The following is a 19,572-nucleotide window of genomic DNA, read 5'->3' on the forward strand; positions in this document are numbered from 1 at the left end:
TCCATGTCTAATTCCAAGTGTTGTTGGTAGTGTTGCCATTGCCGTTGCTGACACCCTTGACATCGCCGTGGTGGATTCCCGTCGCGATACCAGTGACATGTGACATGGTGATGGTGTACGAATCGCCGCCAGACTTCTTCTCAAGCTCATCCTGGACGGCTTTTTGCAGCCAGGGGTCGGTGTCCTGAACGACGTCCTTGAGAGACTTCAGGTTGGTCTTGCCAATGTCCTTGCACTCTTCGGTGCTGAGTGCCACTAGTTTCTTGTGTTCCTCCGGCGGGAAGACGGTCTCCAGTTGAGCGACGTGCTCCGAGATGTCTTTGATGAACTCTTCGAATTGCTCCTTCTTGTAGAACGCCCACTTGAGGCCGTTGTAAGCCTTAGCTGCCTCGATCTTGCGCTTGTGGAGAAATTGATGCAACTTTGACCGTATCTTTTGCAAGTCTCGCGGTATTGAGTTGGGGTCGAGTATCTGGTCGCTGCCCTTCATCTTTTCCTCTATGTCCTTGGCCTCACGTTGTGCGCTATAAAGAAGGTCTTCAATGTCGCTGAGGATGCTCTTTGCTTTGGACGATGGACTGTCCGCGACATCTTCTCCCTTGCCTTCAACCGTGAGGATCTCGTTAACCACAGCGACTTGCCCCCATCGAGACAGCCGGACCTGAATGATGTCGAGTTTGAGCTGATACGATCCGAATTGCTTTTCGAACTGTCGTGCGAGCTGAATATTTTTGAAGGTGTCGATTGCGAAGTTGAAAAGGCCAATGGCACTATTGGCGGCGTCCATGGTGTCGAGTGGAGATAGGTGAGAAAGGTGCATATCCAACTCGGTCTACAGGAGTCTTCCTTCTTAAACATGAATCTATCCTTTCCCACTTGGACCCAGTGACTCAACAATTGATGCTTTTTCTCCACCCCATCATTGTTGTCACGCACCTGGTGGGGTGGAGGGGCATGTGAGCAACATGAGGGTCTTCTTGAAAGACTTGTCTCCTCGGCTGAAAGGGCGGAACGCGGTGAGGATTAGTACAGACAAAAGTATCCGGAACAGGACAGGGAGCATCCAAGGCATTCTACGTGATTGGTGTAGAAGAGACGGACAGAAAATCCGGGCGAATCAAAAAAAGTTCTAGACGAGTGTGGGGATGCATTCAGATTCCACCCTAGCACATGATTGGTGACTTTGTTTGGGTTGCATAAGATCAGAAGGGATATCTTCGCGGTCCATGGATTAGTCCGGACCCTGCAGCGAAGAGATGGAATTTTGAGATGAGTTGTCTGGGGCCGTGCATTACGTGACGAATCCTCTGAAGCCAGCACGCTGTCTGCTTCAACCAGATCAGGTAGTATCGTGGCCTCCATAACTCAGGCGGCATGGTGTGCGACATATTCGTTTTACTGTTCTTGATGGTGGTTGGTGTGCAAGGTGCAAACATGCCTGGTGTTGATGTCCAGAGACACCATATTGTCTGCGTTCGCCGCTTGATCGCTCTCAGCAAAGTCTGTGCCCTGTTCATCTTGTGCACTGGCACACTCATACGGACGGAGCTCCGGCTTAGATTTGTTGGCATAGCTGATGCCGAGGTACCGGTAAGCCCGTTTTTGAGGGTTCAAATTTTTATGTGGGGAACAGCGGGCCGCCAGCTTGGTCCAAGTAGATGCGAGCACGTACTGGGCCTGGACTGATTGAGTAGCGCTGTATTTCGTGTTGCAATCAATACTGTCCGTAAAGCGGAAATAGGCGAGCCGGATTCGATTCGGGGATGCTGGGGGAAGAGTGAGACCCTCATAATCTTGCAGCTGCCGCTCGTGTCGTGATTTGTGCTGTTGTTCTTTGTTGCGGCGGCTTGCACAAGCGCTCCAGCGGATTCGAATGTTGGGGAGGCCTCGAAACCGCTCTGACTCTGCCACTCAAGTTGCGCATAGATATCGGCGAAGAGAGGGATCTGAATCGCGGAGCAGTTCAACATGGCGTTTCCATCCAAAAGAGCGCGGGACTAGATATTTCTGAGGGCTGAAGGAAGCAAACGAAGCACCTTGCTGAAAAAGCCATGGGAAGCGGCACACCAATCTCAGTGATCAGGATTGAGGTATTGTAGTTGTCCGCGCAGTGAGTTCGAGCGGTCGAATTTTTGGTGTGTAAGATCAGATCTTGGTTGGGTGCAAGGACAAGGCTGTGCTCCTGGTGGTGACCGGGGAGGTGCGTGATGCCTAAACATCTTTCCAAATCGGGAATGGCGCGGGCGCTGCTCAAGACTTGCCGCAGCACGCTTCATATCGTCCATCTCCCAGTCTCCAGAATTCTTGGTACCCGCGGAAAAAGTGAAGACTCAAGTTGCCACAGCAAAACGCGAGATCACAGCGAGACCAGACAAACTGACGGATAAGCATACCTTCTTCCAGAAACAAACACATCGCTCCCTGGAATAAACGAGAAGACTCAAGCACTTGGATGTCTGCCCCCGAGCTTCTCACACGCAGGTAGATTTGCGCAGACTTTCGCGTGCCGCATATCCCTAATGAAGTAGGCCATCGAAGGAGTAAAAGGGGACAAGAGTAAGGAAAGAGGAACTCAGGACGTAAGCGCCGTACAAAATGCTCTCATAAACCTGATCTATCCGTATGACACCGCTCCTGCTCATCTACTTTTCCCAATCCAGTAAGCAGAACAGAGTTCGAGTCTATCTACTGCGGCGCAATGTTCTCTTCTTGAATGACGACACCCCACTCGTGGTTCTCCTTTCCGTACATGATGTTCTTCAACCAAGTCTTGATCGTCTTGGCGTACTTGCCAGAGTCTCCAGCTGCCAAAGGGATGTCGATGTCCCTGCCACGGAAGTGGATGAGGCTGACGGGGGCAATGAAGAACGCCGTACCCGCAGCGAACGCCTCGAGGAGCCTGCCGTCGTCGACAGCCTCCAGAATATCGGCCATGGTGAACTTGCGCTCGATGACCTCGATCGGCTCCAGCTGTTCGTCTTGGGGGACATCGGAACCGCTCCAGCCGTTGGGAAGGCGGGTGCGTGCAAGCTCCAGCACCGAGCGCCTCGTCACACCGTCCAAGATGATCTTCTCATCCAGCGGTGCCGTGATCAGCTGCAGCTTGCCTTCCTTGGTCCTCCAGACGACGAAGAAGTTGCTAGCTCCGGCCTCTGTGACATCCGCCTCCTTGCCCAACAACCACAAAACTTGGTCGTAACCCATAGAACGAGCCTCTCCCTGAGCAATAAGACTTGGTCCGTAGTTGGCGCCCAGCTTAGCACTGCCGAAGCCGCCCGGCCACGCACGGATGCTGTCTTCTCTTGATGCCAGGAGCTTCAGTCCGGGCTTCTTGATTTCGACGGCGCCGGGAATGGACACATCCAGGTTAGGGAAGAAGCAAAGGATGACAAAGAGCAAGGCTTTCTTCGGCACATTGACACCCAGAGCCTCGTCGTCGGCAATCATGGTCGGGCGAACGTAGAGAAACTGGCCCTCGCGGCCCTTGGGCAGCCATTTGGGTCCATCGACGGCGCACAGCTTGGCGACGAGTTTCTCGACCTCCGAAGGCTCAAAGGCTGGCAGCGCAATGCGCTGAGCAGAAGTGAGAAAGCGCGCGGTGTTGCGATCCGGGCGGAAAAGTCGCAGGCGTCCGTCCCAGCCGCGGTACAGCTTCATCCCTTCGAAGCATTCAGTCGCGTAGTGCAAGCACGAAGCCGTCGGCATCAGAGTGAAAGGTCCATACGGCTTGAGCTCCGGCGTGTGCCAACCGCGCTCTGCGTCCCACGAGGCGGTAATCATGTGATCGGTGCATGTTTTTTGCGCAAAGACTTCGGGCGCGTTGGGCTCCGGGACTGGACGTGGGTTGCTGGTCAAGGTGGTGATGACTTTGGAGGCATCGAGGCCGGCGAGAGGCGATGCGCCGTTGCCGTTTGTACTGCTGCCGTTTTTCATGGTGGTGTTGCTGGCGGTGTTGGAGTTGGTTGCGGCGTGCGCGATGCCGGCGTCGGTCAGGCTGGAGGCCGTGGGGAGCGCCTGAGGAGGTGACATGACGTTGATTTGCAAGGCGGTAACAGGCGAGTCGATGTGGGTATGTGCGTTCACTTCGGCGGTATCGGGACGTGGAAGAACGAGAGGTGTTGAGATGTTGGACTATCTTTGGTAGCGAGCAGCAAAGGCAGGGATAGACGAGAGAGACGTCAATGGTCTCTTGGAATGCTGGAGACTGGAACGCGAGTCGATCCAAACAGCCAAAAAGAAGACGATGGCTCTCTTTAAGCAAGACGACGAGGGACCTCCGATGGAAGGCGGGTACCTTGTGACTCTTATCAAGCGGAATCAGCACTGGCACGACGTGCGGATGTACAGGGCCGACGTAGGCCAGATTTTTAGAGTTCCCACCCAGGGGCTCGCGCCGCACCGCAAAACACCAAGGTGGAGCGTAATCCGTCCGTCGGTCGTCGGTTACCGGAAAGACTAGGTTACCTGGCGACTTTTTCTGGTGATTCGGGCCATTGGGCCCTCTTCTGCGCTCGCCTTTCATCCTTTGTCGACCTCGCTCCCATTGTCTGTACGAGCCACGATATCAATCATGGGGTGTGGATCGACGTCCGCGGCCAAGGGCATACGCGGCTCTGGGGAGGCATGAGCTTGTCAATCGCGGAGAAAGGGCGTGAAGGGCGGGTGGATGTCTTCTGGTGTGTCACAAGCGGGAGCTTTTTTTCGGGTTCAAGGTTCGGTTCGCTGGCAATGCCGTAAGTAGCCGAGCGATGCAACGACCTCCCTTCCTCTTCTCCCTCGTTGATACTGGTATGCAGAGCAATCGTGCCCAACTGACAATCGATCAGAAAGTTGGAGCCGGTGGCCGACAAGACGGCGCGGCGCTGACGTTGCGGCTCAAGGGCCCGCTGTCTGGGGTCGACCGCTAAGCTTGACGACAGGAGCTTATGTTGCCAAAGCCTTCCTTTTCGGACATGCCAGTGTAAGCCCAAGCAGTCTTTCCCAGTCATTGGTCAATTCCTCGACGCTGTAGACTCTGTACCTTGGAGAATGTGCTACTTTTCCAGGAGACGGGTAGTATTTTGCACAATTGGCTCAGCTTGGTTCCACACTGTTGCGGTACTAGCAAAGCGACACAAAGCTACAAGTACTTGGCGAATCGGTTCATAAAAGATCAAGTGACGAGCTTAGACAGAAGACTTGAAAGTCGTGAGCGAGACGCACATCTGTTGCGACAGGTAAGGTGAGTGCCCATGTGGGCAGGTGGATGCTGAGGCACTTGCCAGCGCAGAAAGAAACCACAGTCAGCTTTAGTTTTAAGAAGACTTCGACATGCCAATAAGAGATAGATACCACAAGACAGGAACTGGCCTCCTAGGAAAATGTACTCCCACAGTTGTGGCGCATGTCAGCCTGTGATTGGCCAGAGCTTGTTTGGTAAGCGAGCTTAGGCCTCTCAACTTTGACGATGGACATGTGTACGCACCCAAACCACAACACCTGAAACCTCCGCCCAAGGCTCTCGGCTGATTCGCTCAGAGCTTGTACCTGCCTGACAACCTCTTCTCCATCCCTGTCCCATCGACTCGAGCTAGCAAGATGGATATTCGCGTCATCAGAGCGTCGGACATTCCCCACGTCCAGACGGCCAACATCACGAATCTGCCTGAGAACTACTTTTGCAAGTACTACCTCTACCACGCGCAATCATGGCCGCAGCTCTCGTACGTCGCTGTCGATGTAAGTAATGGTTATCTCTACGTCCATAAAGTCTGCAGTTTCATTCTCTTCCAATTTTCTCCTTGTCAAAACAAGTCGATTGCATTCTCTTCAAGACGTCACCATTTTGAGCACATGGCATATCATTTCTTCTGTCATTACGATAGCATAGCCAAGAAGCATCTTTCCTTGGATTCCTCAGCCTCTTTCGTTGGCCTCCTTGAAAACGTAAGCACGTGCTCACGCTATCCAAGGTCTCACGTCCTCCCAAGTCGCCCTACGATCCCCCCAAGATTGTCGGCTACGTGCTCGCCAAGATGGAAGAGGATCCGGCCGACGGAATCCAGCACGGTCACATCACTAGCTTGAGTGTCATGCGCACACATCGTCGGCTAGGATTGGCAGAGAAGCTGATGAGGCAGAGCCGTAAGTGATTCCCCAACCTTTTCCAACACACATTCAACCCCACATTTAATGTGCTTTGTGGCTGGATCCTCTGCCTTCCATTGAATGCTCTACGCGATACTAACCTCAAACAGAGCGCGCCATGGCCGAGACCTTTGGCGCTCACTACGTGTCGCTCCACGTGCGCGTCAGCAACATGGCGGCGCTGAAGCTGTACCGCGACACGCTGGGCTTCGAGGTGGAAAAGACCGAGTCCAAGTACTACGCCGACGGCGAGGACGCCTTCAGCATGCGCATGGACCTGTCGGGCCTGCGGCAGTCCATGATCGACGAGGACGCCAGCGACGAGGACGAGGGCGAGCCCGTGGGCAGCATGGGCAAGAAGGACGGCGGGGCCGCCAAATCCGAGGCCGATGCCAAGGAGAAGAAGCGCAAGGTCAAGGTGGGCAGGTCGCTGGGCGTGGGCGAGTTGGTGGAGAAGAATGAGTCGCAAAAGGCTTAAAAAAGTGACGTCTTTCATGTGCGTCAAAAAGTCATCTTCATTGATTGGCGTCTAGCGGGGTATCTCTTCAAGTCCCTTGTACCTGACCCTCGTGGTACTCGTCTAGAATCGTAGATGCCGAAATTTCCCAACGCCGCCCGCTATGCAAAGCAACCCATGAATGTCGCGCCCGACGTGTCCGCCCACCAAAGCAAATCTTTTAGTCCTCCGAATGTTGTTCACCGTAGGGCGTCCTCAGCGCTGGTATCGGTTTTGTCGCCAGGTACAAGTTCATGACGGGGACGTTCCTGACCTTTTTCTGGTCCCGCTGTCCTGGAAGCGGCTCAAAAGCGTCATCCTCTGCATCTGAGCTCTCGTCTTGTTCCGCGTCCTGTGACGCGTCGCTACCGCCTTGCTTTGAAGGTTTGCGGTTGTCCTTTGAACCGAGCTCCACGAGAAGGCCTTTGACGCCGACATAAGACCACCATGACCGTCGCTCATGCTCCAGCTCACGCTTGGCGATTTCAGCGACGCTGATCAACTTGTTTGCGGCCGGGGCGCGGGCTTGGAGTAGGACGACGACATTGTCTGCTTCAGGACTCGGATTGGAGGACAGGGCGGTCAGGACGGCGCGGACTTTGGCTTGGATCTTGGATGACGCGACTACGTGGATCGTGTGCGAGGCATGGTATTCTGGGGCGGCGGCCTCGGGCGGAGCAGCGGAAGGCTTCAGTTGGACATGTGTGGATGGATTGGGTTCGGCGCGCGGGCGCTTGGATGTGGCGGACGAGGCGGTGGGACTGGAGGGGTGGTGGCGCTTGTTCTTCTGAGGCATTTCGAATTCTGCCCTGGGGTTGAGGTTTCGGTGGTGTGATGTGCCAGGCAGGCGGGAGAGCGGCGGGTTGAGCGGCGGGGCTATGACGGAGCACGGGCAGGCAGGAATTGGTCGAATGTGTTTTGTTTCTTTTGCGCTGGCTGGCAATTTCAGTCCAGCTTCGCTTTCATTTCTCAGCTCCAGACAGGACCATTCCCCGCCGGCGCTTGAAAAAATTCCGGCGCTCGCTCGCGTCTCAACGTCTTCAGGACGCGTTGGTTATTTCCGCGTTGGTGGTCGCTCGGGCAGGACCGGCGATCCAACGAACGAGCATCAAGTCAAAAGTCATCACACCACCAGGAGCACAACCGGGGAACTGCGCTCGACGCGACCAAAAACTCACCTGAGACGAACAACGGGCAGGCTCAACATCCCGCTATATAGCCCCCTCGTGGCAGCCATGGCTGCTCCAAATCATCTTTCCCCTCTCGCGCGCTCGGTGCCTGACTCTACGCATTGAGCATCCCTGAAGTCAATTTGAGACAGCATCCCGTAACGAGGCACCCACTTGTCTCTGGCACGCTCCATTACGCGCAGAGTTCGTTTAAACTACACCTCCTTCGTTCGCAAGCTCGGAGACTACCTCCACAAGTCACCATGCCTTCGTCGAGTTCGATACCGTCCAGCCATCGGCCGCAGCAACATGTCGACCGCAAGGAGCTGTACACGAATCTCGAGGCCCGTATACAGTACCTCCACTCCTTCCTCGACTTCAGTTCCAGTGCGTTGTTTCTTCGGGCCGTTCCGTCCCCCAACTTGTTCGGATCGCGCTGTCGCGTTGCTTCCTAGCCTTCCGCAACCGACTCAACTAACAGTCATCGCAGGCGATATTGAGGCCTTGGTAGCCGGCGCCAAGTACATCAAAGCCCTCATCCCTGCTGTCGTCAACATTGTCTACAAGAAGCTCCTCCAGTATGACATTACGGCGCGCAGCTTCACCACCCGGAGCACGAGTTACGAGGGCCCTCTGGACGACCTTCCCTCAGAAGACAGCCCGGTCATATTGCACAGAAAGTACTTTCTTCGGGGCTACTTGCACAAGCTGTGCTCGGATCCCACCAAGATGGAGTTTTGGGAGTACTTGGACAAGGTCGGGTAAGTGGGACTTTGGACCCCCTGAAAAGGCAGCACGCTGACCACCTCGCACAGCATGATGCATGTCGGCCGCGGCCGCGAGCATCCCCTGCACGTCGAATACCTGCACATTGGCGCTTGCCTAGGATTCGTCCAAGACATTCTCAACGAAGCCATCCTCTCGCACCCGCGCCTGCCCCTGGACCGCAAAATCGCCGTCGTCAAGGCGCTCGGCAAGGTCATTTGGATCCAGAACGACCTCTTCGCCCGATGGTACGTCCGCGACACGGACGAGTACAACGAGGAGATTGAGCAGGTCGTCATTGAGCGCGAGGGCTTCCTCCACGGCAAGCGCATCATTCGCGAGGGTGTCGATACCAGCGACGAGGACGAGTACTCGTCGACAAAGGAAGGCCCTCCGCCTGCCGTCTGCCCCTTCAGTGGCATGTCCAGAAGTAGCCCCGAGGGACTCAAGGCCAACGGCGAGGGCTCGTCGAACGGCGCTGCGAATGGCGGAGCTTGAGAGTGGTCTTGTTGGAATCGTTTGTTCGAGGTCTGCTGTTACGATTACCCACGGCGCAGTAACTATGGGATGGCAATTGGTCACGTCTTTCTTTCAGTTCGGCGTTGCGGTGGCAGCTGGCTTACAGCTAAGCTGCGTTTTAAAGAATATTTTCAACTGCTCGACACGCGTTTTTCCATTTCACTTCTCAAGTCAGACGATTAAAGGAGCGCATCCATTCGTCCGAATTCTACCAAATTTTCTCCGTCATTCAAATTGGTTTGAGTACGTTTTCAGACGCCCGAATCAAGTGCGCTACTGAAGCAACTTCGCTCAAAAAGCAGTGACCGAATTCGCCCCAATGTGTGATTTGCGGTTGACACACGACCTTTGCTACTTCTCCAGCTCCCGAACTCTGACCCGCACGCCTTTGGTACCCAGCTTGGGGGACGCGATGAAGAAATCGTGGGCGAGTTTGACATCGCTCTCATCCGTCTCAAACAGTTCGAGGTCGTATTTGCGGAAAACAGTTCCAAGACCGAGGTGCAGCTCCGCCATGGCGAGGCTGGTGCTTGTCAGCAATCTCCACATTCTAAGAACCAAAAACAGAGTAAGGAGTAAGGGTGGGTTTGGGGAAAACTTACGTCAAGCCCAAACAGTTGCGATCTCCCTTGCCAAACACGACCAAGTACCTATCCAAGGGCTCGCCGTTGTGCAGCGCCTTGCCACGCTGCTTGATTCTCCCATCGCCTCCTTCATCATCACCAACCTCGCCCGCTTCGTCGTCCTCTTCGATCCAGCGCTCCGGCCAGTACCGCTCGGGATGCTCAAACACGCGCGCATCCATGCACACGTCAACGCCCGTCATGCTGACCGGCGTGCCCGCCGGGATGACCCACTCGCGGTACCTGATGTCATGTTCATAGACGCGCGGACTGCGGCTGGCGACGCCGAGCGAGAAGCGCAGGCCCTCCTTGACGCACGCCGCGAGGTAGGTTCCCCGCTCGAGGGCGCGCAGCGGCGGGATGGCGCTGCTGAGGGGGGCAAATGGCGAGCCGATGGGGGCCGCAGAGGGCGAGGGCGGCGGAATGGGGAGATCAGGGACGAGGTAGAAGAGCTCACGGCGCAGCTTGGTGGCGACGCGGCGGTCGGCCGCGATGTAGTACGTTGCGACTGAGAGACTCCAGCCGGTCGTCTCGCTACCCGCGCCGACTAGGTTGCCGACTTCGGCACCTAGGCGCGCGATGTTTCTGTCGGCGGGAGAGAGGCGTGGAGTGTGGTAGAGTGCGTTGAAGATGATGGGGTGTTTGGGGTTGCTGGTGTCTTTGGCGTCTGGGCTGTCTTGCACGAGGGTTGGGATGTGATCCGCGACGCGCTGGGGAGATGAATGTCAGACATGGCGAAAAGGAAGAGAATACAACACAGACTTGCCTCTCTGTACTCCAGAAGGCCGCGTTGGCTTGGCTTGATGTACTTGAGCCACTTCAAGGGAAAGAGTTGAAGCACCTGAACGCGTTTGTGTAAGCAGCATTGTCTCGCGTCGATTTAAGCTCCCAGAGCAGGGACTCGCCTGACATTTTGCAGGAATATGAAGTGGATGAAGAACTGACTGGCCTGACCAGCCGCCAGAATGGCCGAGTGCAAGTTCATCTTGCAGTCTTCGGATTTCAGCGAGTCTAGGCACAGGCCCCAGCCATACTGCGTGATGATATCGGCCCCGAGCGCAGACCACACGTCGACCATGTTGACGGGCTCGCCCGTCTGCGCGTGCCGCGTCAAGTGTCCGCAGGCCAGCTCCATTTTCTCGTGGATCATGGGCTCGAGGTCGTAGATTGACCGCTTCGAGAACCTGCCGCTCGTAAGCCGCGTCCTTCAAGACATGCGGGAGTCATTATTACAGAGGGAGCATGGCTCCTCGTCGGATGCGGTGGAGATCGTTGTCGATCGTCGAGGGAACGGCTTGCGGAGCTCCTCGACCAGAAAACCGCCCGTTGGTGCCGTTCCAGCGCGTGCTCTTTGCGCCACGCGCGTAGAACTCGTCCCAGAAATCCGGATCATTGATGTGCAGTTCTTCTGGATTGATGCGGACGATGGGGCCTGGTACAATAAGTCCTCGAGCATGTGGACCTTGTGCAATGGGAAGATGTACCGTATTTCTGGTGAAGCTCGTCGACCTTCCAATTGAATCGACCAACGAAGATCACATCATAGACGAATTCATACCATCGGGTCAAGGCGGCAAGCTTGGGGCCGGGGAACCGGGCGAGTGGGCTGAAAACAAGACGTTTGACAGCAAGATAGAAAACATAAAGGAGGATCAGATAGATCGTCGTCATGACGATGTGTTTTTGATGGCTCTTGCTTGCAGAGGGTAAGATGGACTCCATGTTCAGGCAGGGTAGGACATCAAAAACTTTGAAGCAAGAGGCGCGAAGCTCAGCTTTTCGTTGTACAGCCAAGGCGGAGGCGGGTTATCCGTCCGACGCGCGTGAAGTGTCAGTGGGACGCGGCTACGGCGGAGAAGTAAAGTTTCCAAAGACTCAAACATGCTTTTGCTCGACCTTGATTGGTTGCACTCCAGAAGAATAGTGAGGGCTGCAGTCCGGCGGGCTCGGACACCAAAATCAGGTAGTTTCTGCTCGTCTCCTAATGTGTCCGCGGTTCGTTATTCCTCTTCGATCAAAGTTCGACTAGACTTGGAAGCTAATGGTTAGCAAGCACTTGAAACGCAATTTGACAGCACCGGAGAATCCGAAGAGTTCATTGCCTAGGCATGTATGTGCAAGCCTCCAGAGATCCCCTTTCCCGTTTCTCGACATTGCCTCCCGCCGAAATCCCAGAGCCAATCCCTTGTCAGACGTTGAAGCGTAACGCGTGAACAAGGCCCACGAGCCATTTCCGAGCCATTTCACGGGGTCGTACTGGTCGAATCTTTTGCCGAGGATGGTATAATTGATTTTGAGGTTCCAGCTAACCTGCCGCACTGTGAAAACGCCAGCCGTGGCTACATGCAAATCCCGAAGAGTAAAGGAGAAGGCGCTTAGTCGAAGAGACCAAAGCCCATGTCCTCGTCGGACTCCTCCTTCTCTGTTGAAAAATGTCAGCGGATGCGCGTTTCGATGCGACAAACAAGTGGACGCACCCTCTTCCTTCTTCTCCTCAGCGGCGGGCGCGGCAGCGTCACCGCCAGCGGGGGCAGCACCACCGGCGGCGGGGGCGGCGGCACCACCACCAGAGCCAACGTTCAGGAGGAGGTCCTTGACATCCTTGCCCTCAAGAGCCTGCATCCACTGTTAGAATTCCCCGCTTCTTTCGCGTTGTCCCAATTTTTCAAAATGTACCTTGGCGAACAGCTGCGTCCAGATGGGCTCGACTTCCTGGACCTTGGCGGCGGTGATCAGAGTCTGGAGCTTGTCGGACTGCTCGCAAGTTAGTCTTCAACGTCCCGCGACGCGGTAGTTTCGCGCTGTGCGACTGACGGTGATCTCAATGCCGTCATCGGCGAGGATGAGAGCGGCGTAGGAGGAGGCAAGCTCGGCGGTCGACATTTTGAGGGTTGTGGTCGTGGGTTGACGTGAGGCTGTCGAAGGGAAGTTTTAGTCGTCGCTGCGTGAAGGTAAGATGAATTTCGTTGGTGTGGGCGGTCGAGGCTAGCGCCCGAAACGCGGAGAAACTAATGCCCGCCGTGGGTCGGTTCGGTCCGAAGAAGCCAGTCGCGTCTGCCATCTGCATCTCGCGCTGCTAAACCATCAAAAAGCCAGCAGACCCAAATGACAATTCTGAAGGCTACACAAGAGTTTTCCGGCCCCATCTTACATCTCAGACAACAAGACCGCTTGTCTCTTCTCATCCTTAATTGTTCCTGTTTCGTTCCAATTTCTCGGTGCTTGCGCCATCATGTCGCAAAGCATCGCCTTCTTGAGAGGGTCTCGCAGTTGCTCCATGTTCCGATTCTCCAGATTCGCGAAGCTTTGAAGCCGTGATTGTTGCTCGATCCAGTGGAAGCGCTCGAGCCGCCAACATCAGGCCAGGCTACCTACGCTCCATCCTACCTTACCTTGCCTGGACATGCATGGTGACAATCTCCAGGGAACAATATGTTTGCCAGCACCTGTTGTGATACCATTTCGCCGGGACGTGTGAAAGCTTTTACCTGCAACAGCCCACACAAGCAGTTCCAGCAATTTATTGACTCACTCACTGGCCTGCAACGGAGGCCGCAAGTTGAAGCCTTAAGAGCAATTTTTGCAAAACTTTGCCAGACGGCAAATGAGGGCAAGACAGAGCTTTATCTTGAGATTGCTGAAGAAGGATTAAAGACTTCTAGATCAAAGGGATTGGCGAGTATTTCAATCCCTGCGTGCACATGAAGATGGTGATGGCAAGGCCACGACTTTCGCACCAACCCATTAACATCGGGAAAACACCGGCTGTGGCTTACCCCACCCTTCCATCGACGCTGGGCGGTCGCGCCTCTCGAACCATGCACGCTTTGATGATCCGTTACGTCAACCTCCATCGGAAGAGTGACTCGCCTCCAGCCCGCCGGAGCCTGCAGCAACACGAACTTCGCCGCCGTTTGAACACCCTTCAGATCGCGAGAGAGAATTCGACTCCGCATCATGACTGACTCCCCCGCGGTCCGAGCACCGCTGGACCCCAAGGAGCAACCAGTGTTGGATCAGCTGCTCGGCATCCGCACCCAACTCGAACTGCTTCGCGCCGATAAGTCGACATATGTCAAGTCTGAAGATGTCATCCGCCTCTTCAACACTCTCATCGATCAAGTCGAGGTTCTCAACCAGCTACGCTCAAACAATCGTCTTGAGCAGAACAGAGGTGAGTCCCTCAACCTCTCCGGCTTGTCTTTCGCTCGTGTCACGAGACCTGAAACACGTCAAAGACGTCTTATCAGACCCTGCATATTTGACGATCGCATCTGAAAGCTGTCGACTGAGATAATCATGAGCTCACACTAACTTTTGTGTAGTCGACACCGTGCTCGACGACTGCTTCCAGCTTGTGTCTCTAGCTTACATGGCGATTGGCAAAAACCACGAAGCCCCTGCCGTCTACTCAGCATTGTCAACAGTAAAGGTGAATATGAAGTCACCTAGTAGGTTCATTTGACGCTGATGCAGGACAGCGTCTTCTCGACCATCTCCATGAAGCAGCCTTCTTCTCTCCCAAAGATCTTGAATCAGTAGGCCATCGACTGGAGGAGTACAAATCTACCGTGGAAAGGGGAAGGGAAAGCTACAGCCCACAGCTCACCACCCTCCTTGAAGCACGCCTGGAGGGCTGTCAGCACTTGCTCTCCAAGCTGCAGCACAGCCTGGAAAAACTGAGCCCCGAGCAAAAGGTTACCTATGAGAAACTAGTATCCATCCTCCGGTCTCTCTCTGCCTGCAACACGAAATCAAAGGTCAGACGCTGCGACTCTCCCCAAGATAATGGCATCTCGTCATCCATCCGGACTTGCGAGATGGAGCGTGCTAACACCATGATAGTACCCCGCTACGGAAGTCAAGAACCTCCATGCGCAATTGAAAGAGATTGCTCAGCATCTCGAGTCAGAAAACAAGTTCGACATCAATTTATCAGACTCTGAGCGCTTTGCCCAGGTCATGCAGACGATGCACATGCGCGAGTCCAAAAATCTCGAAGGAGAGCAACTAGTTGCGGACCTACTCAATCGCTGCCTGCTTTGGCACGACATCATCGAGCAAAAACAGGGCAGGATTGATGAGCGCTTCGAAGAGACCTACAAAAAGCTTCTTGGCATTCGCAACCAGCTCGAAAAATTGCAGCTCACGCAAGCTTGGTCGTTGCGCGAAACGGACCTCTACAGTTTCCAACGTCAATTGGATAGGATCGACGAGTCTCGCGTGGACGGCAATTTTCTGGATGCCACCGGACAGCCGGCGGATTTGCACACGCAAAGGACTCTTCTCTACCTGCTCCGAAAAAGCTATTCCCTGATATATTTCCTCATCATTTCCTCGGAGCCCGTCTCGGAAGCGTTGCTTCCAATCTACAACCAACTCAACACGCTGAAACGATGCCTTGAAGAAGTCAAGATATCGGGAGGAGTTTCTTCTCCGAGGGAGCTCTACCCTTACAGCATGAAGCTCAACTCCATCGACAACATGAGGATCGATGGCAAGTTCATGATTGGAAGCGACATCCCCGATGGACAAGGCGCTGTCAACCACTTGCTGGCAGAATGTTTCGACCTCGCATATGAGCTGCGACTAGAGGCAACACAAGACTCCGATGACGAGGGTGAAGCCGCGCCGCCGGAGCCCGAAAGAGCAAGTGTCACAGCCGAGTAAACGCGAGGAAATCAAACAAACCTACCCAGTCTCACCAGAACACACGCAATCCACGCACACGGAAGAGCCGTACGAAGTATCATTCAACAGGGAGTAAGGCGTCAAGAGGGTCAATTTTCCGGGACTCGCATGCAAAGACAAACGGCTGTCTGTCAAGCCGCAGGGGTCTTACAAGAAAGGTGCATATATTATCTGGAGCAGAGAGAAGATAAACGTAGGTTTTTACTTGGGTTGCTAGTGATTCATGAATTAGATAACCCCTGGGACAGGATGGGACGAATGATTGCTACTTTCTTTTTACAAATCAAGCTGTATTCTATTCAACATGTCTGAGCCGTCTCCCTCGACCTCGCGCGGTGCATCCACGTCTTCGAAATTCAGCCTGTCGCCATACGATATGCCTGCCAGCAAGGACAAGAAAGTCAGCCCTACAACTCTCCAACAAAGAAAATGGCGTTCTGCTGCGGCCCAGTTCGTCCAAACGCCTTTGGGCGCTGATCAATCAAATACTTACACAGCTCTTCTCCCTCTTTGATGTCGCGCGCCGTTCTGTACGTGATGACCAAGCGCTCCGTGTCTCGCTCCCAAACGACGTTTTGATCGCGACGGTGGTTGAACATGGAGCCCAGCCCGAAGACGACGGCTTGGGTCATGATTTTCTTTCCCTCGGCCGTCTCGGTCGGCCATTTACTGCAGACAACATCATCGTGGTCATTATCTCCTGCTGTCCAAAAGAAAAGAAAAAAGGAAATAAAGTAGAAGAGATTCTACACAGCGATTGGGGGATCAATGACACTACTAGCCAGACAGGTCGCCGGCCGCACCATGGTTGTTGTTGGCGACGCAGGCGAGAGTCTATTTTCGCTGGTGTTATCTACTTACTAGACATAGTAGTGCAGCGACGTGTGCTGCGTGTAGGCTTCTTCGCCCGGGGCCAGTGGTAACACGGGGCAAACATCAAGGATCGTATAAGCGGGCAAGTCGCGTGCTGCAAAGACGCCACGGCCTGTGTGAGAGCCGCAAAGAAGCACGGCTAAGGTCAGCACAACATCCCGCACATGCTAGGGAAAAGTCATCAACGATGAGGTGGAGACGATGAAATAGATGAATGTGAATTTCAGGGGCTGTTTTATCTGTACTGCACCTTTTGGAGTGTTTAACACCAGCATCAAATCTGTCGAGCGGTGCAGGGGGACGACGGCCTCGTTTTTACCAATGCCGTGTTGCTGCTGCTCATGCTGCTGATTTGTGACACCGTCCATGGTTTGCTGGTCCCTTGCTCTTTCCTCGATATCTTCACGGCAGATGCGAGATGCACGACAAGGATTCAAACGAACGAAATATGAGTGTGTGCAAAGGGGCTGGTCGTATGTATGCTGGCCGAACGCTGTACATTGTATGGACAGAGAGAAAGTGCGCACAGAGTGCCCGCGGCGGCGCCAGCGTCGCACACGCCGCAAGAAGCAAGCAAAAAAATTTCTCCGATCGCGAAGGCGTGGTTGTCGGGGGAGACCTGGGCGCCAGGGCACATCGTCATAATTTTTGTCGATGTCTGTGTTGTCGGCGCCTGACAGCCTTACCAGTCAGAGAGCACCAGGCGGGAGTGCGGCAGAGCCTGAGAGGGAGCTCGGGCCACAGACGTCACACAGGGTTGCGGTCCCTCGAGCCCTCATGCATGAGGGCAGCTCTCAACCTACCAGAAAACACCCGAAGCCCTCTGGCACGCCAGGTTGAGGTCGGCCACAGTCATCAGGCACTCCGGCAGTAGTACGACAACAACCAGGCTGGCAAAGTGAGATCGACCTCTAGCCTTTCCCCTCCACCCGCCGCATCTCAGGCAACCGACTCGAACAGACAGCCGGCAGAGCGAAACCTGGGTCTTCAGGTGAGGCCCTCCGACACCACATCGCAGATCCGCCTTTCCCGCTGCTCCTCTGGTCCCCTTGCCCTGCCAGCTGGTGCTACTCAGTACCGGGCATCGATTGGGCGTCCCAGGCCCCCGGGAAACCTACGCTCAACCTTCATCCAACGTACCGCTACAACCACCGCGCCTTTCCATCCCACCGCCTGCCTTGTCGTCCCGTCCGTTCCGTCTGTCGCTGTTCGATTCCAGCCGCTCTACTCGTCGGGAAAGTGCATGCACCGGTAGACAGCATTCCGCTGTCTCGTCCGCCCGTCCGTTCGTCGCGCGTTCTTGGTCCCTGCTGGCTGTTGGGAAGAGCGGTCAAGTCGAGCAACCATGGCGCATGCACGCACAGCGTCGACGAGTGAGGGCCTGCGAGGCCCGCATTCTGTCAGTCTCAAGGTGTTGCGGTAGGTCGTTTTGTCTGCGGGGAGTAGAGTCCTACATGGAGATGGGCCTCGTCGCCGTGTGAAGCTGCTGACCGTCGCCCGGTTGCTCGTCTAGACTCTCGCGGCCAGCTCTGGCGCATAGCTACGCACTGCCACAGCCCTCGGAGCACATGTCCCTGACGCTGCCGCCGGAAGCCTCGCTACCACATCCGTCCGCCGACGTCAATGATCCCTTTATCGTTTCGCCGTTGTTGAAGCTGCCCGAGGCCTTTGGAAGCGCGTATGTTGGAGAGACGTTTTCTTGCACTTTGTGTGCGAACAATGAGTTGCCGCAAGGCGATGATACCAAGACAGTGAGCGGAGTGAGGGTCACGGCCGACATGCAAACGCCGTCGGCGCCAAATGGAATATCATTGGAGCTGGAGCCAAAAGAGGAAGGCGAGGCAGCGGGAGGCGCGCTGGCAGTCGGGCAATCTTTGCAAAAGATTTTGACGTTTGAGCTCCGAGAAGAAGGCTCCCACACGTTGGCCGTGACAGTGACATACACCGAGACGCAACTCGGCGGCGAAGGCCAAGCGGCTGGCGGACGGGTTCGCACGTTTAGGAAGCTGTATCAATTTGTGGCGCAGCAGCTCATCACAGTCAAGACCAAGATTAGCGAATTGTCGGTCAAAGGGCGCGGGCCAAGCAAGTTTGTGCTCGAGGCGCAGCTGGAGAACTCGGGCGAGGGCAGCCTGTCTCTTGAGGTAGGTAACAGACCCGACGGAGCCAGGCCCAGGCCCCAAAAGCAGCGCAGCTTGCGCAGACAGTCGTCGTCAGAAGCTGATGTACCAAACCATGCGCCGCAGCCCGTCATCGTCAACGCCGAATCGCCGTTCAAATCGTCGTCGCTCAACATGCCGCTCAACGCGTCGCCAGAAGATCCCCCACACCTGCCCGTGCTGGGCGCGGGCGATGTGCTGCAAGTAGCCTACCTGCTGGAGCAGCAGCAAGGGGCGCCGGAAGGCTATACCCCACCGGCTGTGAAGGAGACGGGGAGACGGATGCTGGTCCGAAACCTGTTTGTGCAATGGCGCAGCCCTCTGGGAGGGCGCGGATCTCTGAAGATTGGACCGCTTTACACTCGGACGCGCTGAAATGGCTGATTTCTGACAAAGTTTGCCGGGGGGTGTGAACGACGATGAGTCTTCCAGGATGGCTCTTGTGTTCTGAAAAGAGAATTGGGTAGCGCTTATGGAAGGCAGCGCGAACGAAAGCCCCGCGGCAGACGCAAGGTTTGGTGTGAATTTCAAAAAGGAAATGAGTTGGTTGTGTATTGACGGGCAGTCTTCTTTTCCAATCACAGGCAAGCGGCCAAAGAGACAAGCGTTCATCGTGTCCAAAAAGAGGCTGCACCCCAGGTGGTTGGGCGTTGGTCGATGGCCTTGAAGCAGGGGGGACCGTTGTGAGCAGCAGCAGGGCTGACCGGCGCCGGACCTGGGCTAGCGGGCCTCGCCTCGCCCAAACGGCAGCCTTGACGCGCCGTTTGTGCTGATGGGGGATGGGGGGGGGGGGAGTGTTTCTGTGCTCTTCCTTGGCTGCAGACCGCGTGACGGCATCAGACACGGCGAAAGTGGACGAGTTTGCTTGATCATCCAGGTCGTGTCGAGCAAAACAGGCCGAAGCGTCCTGAAGAGGCAGGTGCATGGCAACAAGCTTTGTCTAATTCTTTTTGGGGGTGGCAGACGACGCATCCATGTCTCGAGGCGTTTCGCATCTGGCGCGGTACCTGGTGGGTGGTAGGGCAGCAATTTCAGTTTGTGCAACGTGGGTGTAGGGTATGTGCCTTGTATGCAGCTATGCATGCATTGCAATGCTCTTGGCCATTGCTGTCGTCGTCGTCGTCGTCGTCGTCGTCGTTGGCGGTGCCAGG

The 19,572-nt window shown here is 55.3% G+C and overlaps 10 protein-coding genes across 10 annotated transcripts; 4 read left to right on the plus strand and 6 right to left on the minus strand.

Annotated features, from left to right (window-relative positions):
• Positions 1-7: 7 nt before the first annotated feature.
• On the minus strand, positions 8-787 carry J3D65DRAFT_600004 (prion-inhibition and propagation-domain-containing protein; the record flags this gene model as incomplete). The annotated part of the gene is made up of 1 exon (XM_066797943.1): positions 8-787. One exon carries the CDS (start codon positions 785-787, stop codon positions 8-10), a length of 780 nt encoding a protein of 259 aa, XP_066658521.1.
• Positions 788-2,485: 1,698 nt separating this feature from the next.
• J3D65DRAFT_206580 (branched-chain-amino-acid aminotransferase-like protein) lies at positions 2,486-4,298 on the minus strand. Its single transcript, XM_066794458.1, has one exon. It carries the CDS (start codon positions 4,027-4,029, stop codon positions 2,686-2,688), a length of 1,344 nt encoding a protein of 447 aa, XP_066658522.1. The 5' UTR covers positions 4,030-4,298; the 3' UTR covers positions 2,486-2,685.
• Positions 4,299-5,465: 1,167 nt separating this feature from the next.
• J3D65DRAFT_613052 (acyl-CoA N-acyltransferase) lies at positions 5,466-6,760 on the plus strand. The gene is made up of 3 exons (XM_066799078.1): positions 5,466-5,718; positions 5,952-6,123; positions 6,237-6,760. Exons 1-3 carry the CDS (start codon positions 5,578-5,580, stop codon positions 6,602-6,604), a joined length of 681 nt encoding a protein of 226 aa, XP_066658523.1. The 5' UTR covers positions 5,466-5,577; the 3' UTR covers positions 6,605-6,760.
• J3D65DRAFT_613055 (uncharacterized protein) lies at positions 6,571-7,677 on the minus strand. Its single transcript, XM_066799079.1, has one exon. The coding sequence runs from the start codon at positions 7,416-7,418 to the stop codon at positions 6,804-6,806; it is 615 nt and encodes a 204-aa protein (XP_066658524.1). The 5' UTR covers positions 7,419-7,677; the 3' UTR covers positions 6,571-6,803.
• A 59-nt stretch (positions 7,678-7,736) lies between these two features.
• J3D65DRAFT_206702 (Protoglobin-domain-containing protein) lies at positions 7,737-9,224 on the plus strand. The gene is made up of 3 exons (XM_066794461.1): positions 7,737-8,178; positions 8,282-8,552; positions 8,607-9,224. Exons 1-3 carry the CDS (start codon positions 8,055-8,057, stop codon positions 9,052-9,054), a joined length of 843 nt encoding a protein of 280 aa, XP_066658525.1. The 5' UTR covers positions 7,737-8,054; the 3' UTR covers positions 9,055-9,224.
• Positions 9,225-9,261: 37 nt separating this feature from the next.
• J3D65DRAFT_613059 (cytochrome P450) lies at positions 9,262-11,421 on the minus strand (the record flags this gene model as incomplete). The annotated part of the gene is made up of 6 exons (XM_066799080.1): positions 9,262-9,598; positions 9,678-10,408; positions 10,465-10,539; positions 10,609-10,882; positions 10,932-11,130; positions 11,183-11,421. Coding segments are annotated over 6 exons (1,690 nt in total), but the record flags the coding sequence as incomplete, so codon positions are not given.
• A 214-nt stretch (positions 11,422-11,635) lies between these two features.
• Positions 11,636-12,633, minus strand: J3D65DRAFT_613063 (ribosomal protein P1). The gene is made up of 4 exons (XM_066799081.1): positions 12,513-12,633; positions 12,375-12,452; positions 12,176-12,314; positions 11,636-12,120 (listed from the first exon to the last, which is right to left on the minus strand). The coding sequence occupies exons 1-4, from the start codon at positions 12,579-12,581 to the stop codon at positions 12,074-12,076; spliced, it is 333 nt and encodes a 110-aa protein (XP_066658527.1). The 5' UTR covers positions 12,582-12,633; the 3' UTR covers positions 11,636-12,073.
• Positions 12,634-13,213: 580 nt separating this feature from the next.
• J3D65DRAFT_613068 (uncharacterized protein) lies at positions 13,214-15,694 on the plus strand. Its single transcript, XM_066799082.1, has 4 exons — positions 13,214-13,872; positions 14,024-14,130; positions 14,180-14,458; positions 14,544-15,694. The coding sequence occupies exons 1-4, from the start codon at positions 13,656-13,658 to the stop codon at positions 15,366-15,368; spliced, it is 1,428 nt and encodes a 475-aa protein (XP_066658528.1). The 5' UTR covers positions 13,214-13,655; the 3' UTR covers positions 15,369-15,694.
• J3D65DRAFT_655609 (uncharacterized protein) lies at positions 15,666-16,917 on the minus strand (the record flags this gene model as incomplete). Its single annotated transcript, XM_066802495.1, has 4 exons — positions 16,508-16,917; positions 16,251-16,429; positions 15,883-16,058; positions 15,666-15,769 (listed from the first exon to the last, which is right to left on the minus strand). The coding sequence occupies exons 1-4, from the start codon at positions 16,628-16,630 to the stop codon at positions 15,666-15,668; spliced, it is 582 nt and encodes a 193-aa protein (XP_066658529.1). The 5' UTR covers positions 16,631-16,917.
• Positions 16,918-17,372: 455 nt separating this feature from the next.
• On the plus strand, positions 17,373-18,969 carry J3D65DRAFT_206834 (uncharacterized protein). The gene is made up of 3 exons (XM_066794462.1): positions 17,373-17,681; positions 17,776-18,406; positions 18,509-18,969. The coding sequence occupies exons 1-3, from the start codon at positions 17,608-17,610 to the stop codon at positions 18,794-18,796; spliced, it is 993 nt and encodes a 330-aa protein (XP_066658530.1). The 5' UTR covers positions 17,373-17,607; the 3' UTR covers positions 18,797-18,969.
• Positions 18,970-19,572: the final 603 nt, after the last annotated feature.

This window comes from Phyllosticta citribraziliensis, assembly GCF_038025025.1.
Source record: "Phyllosticta citribraziliensis strain CPC 17464 chromosome Unknown J3D65scaffold_2, whole genome shotgun sequence".
Lineage (NCBI taxonomy): Eukaryota > Fungi > Ascomycota > Dothideomycetes > Botryosphaeriales > Phyllostictaceae > Phyllosticta > Phyllosticta citribraziliensis.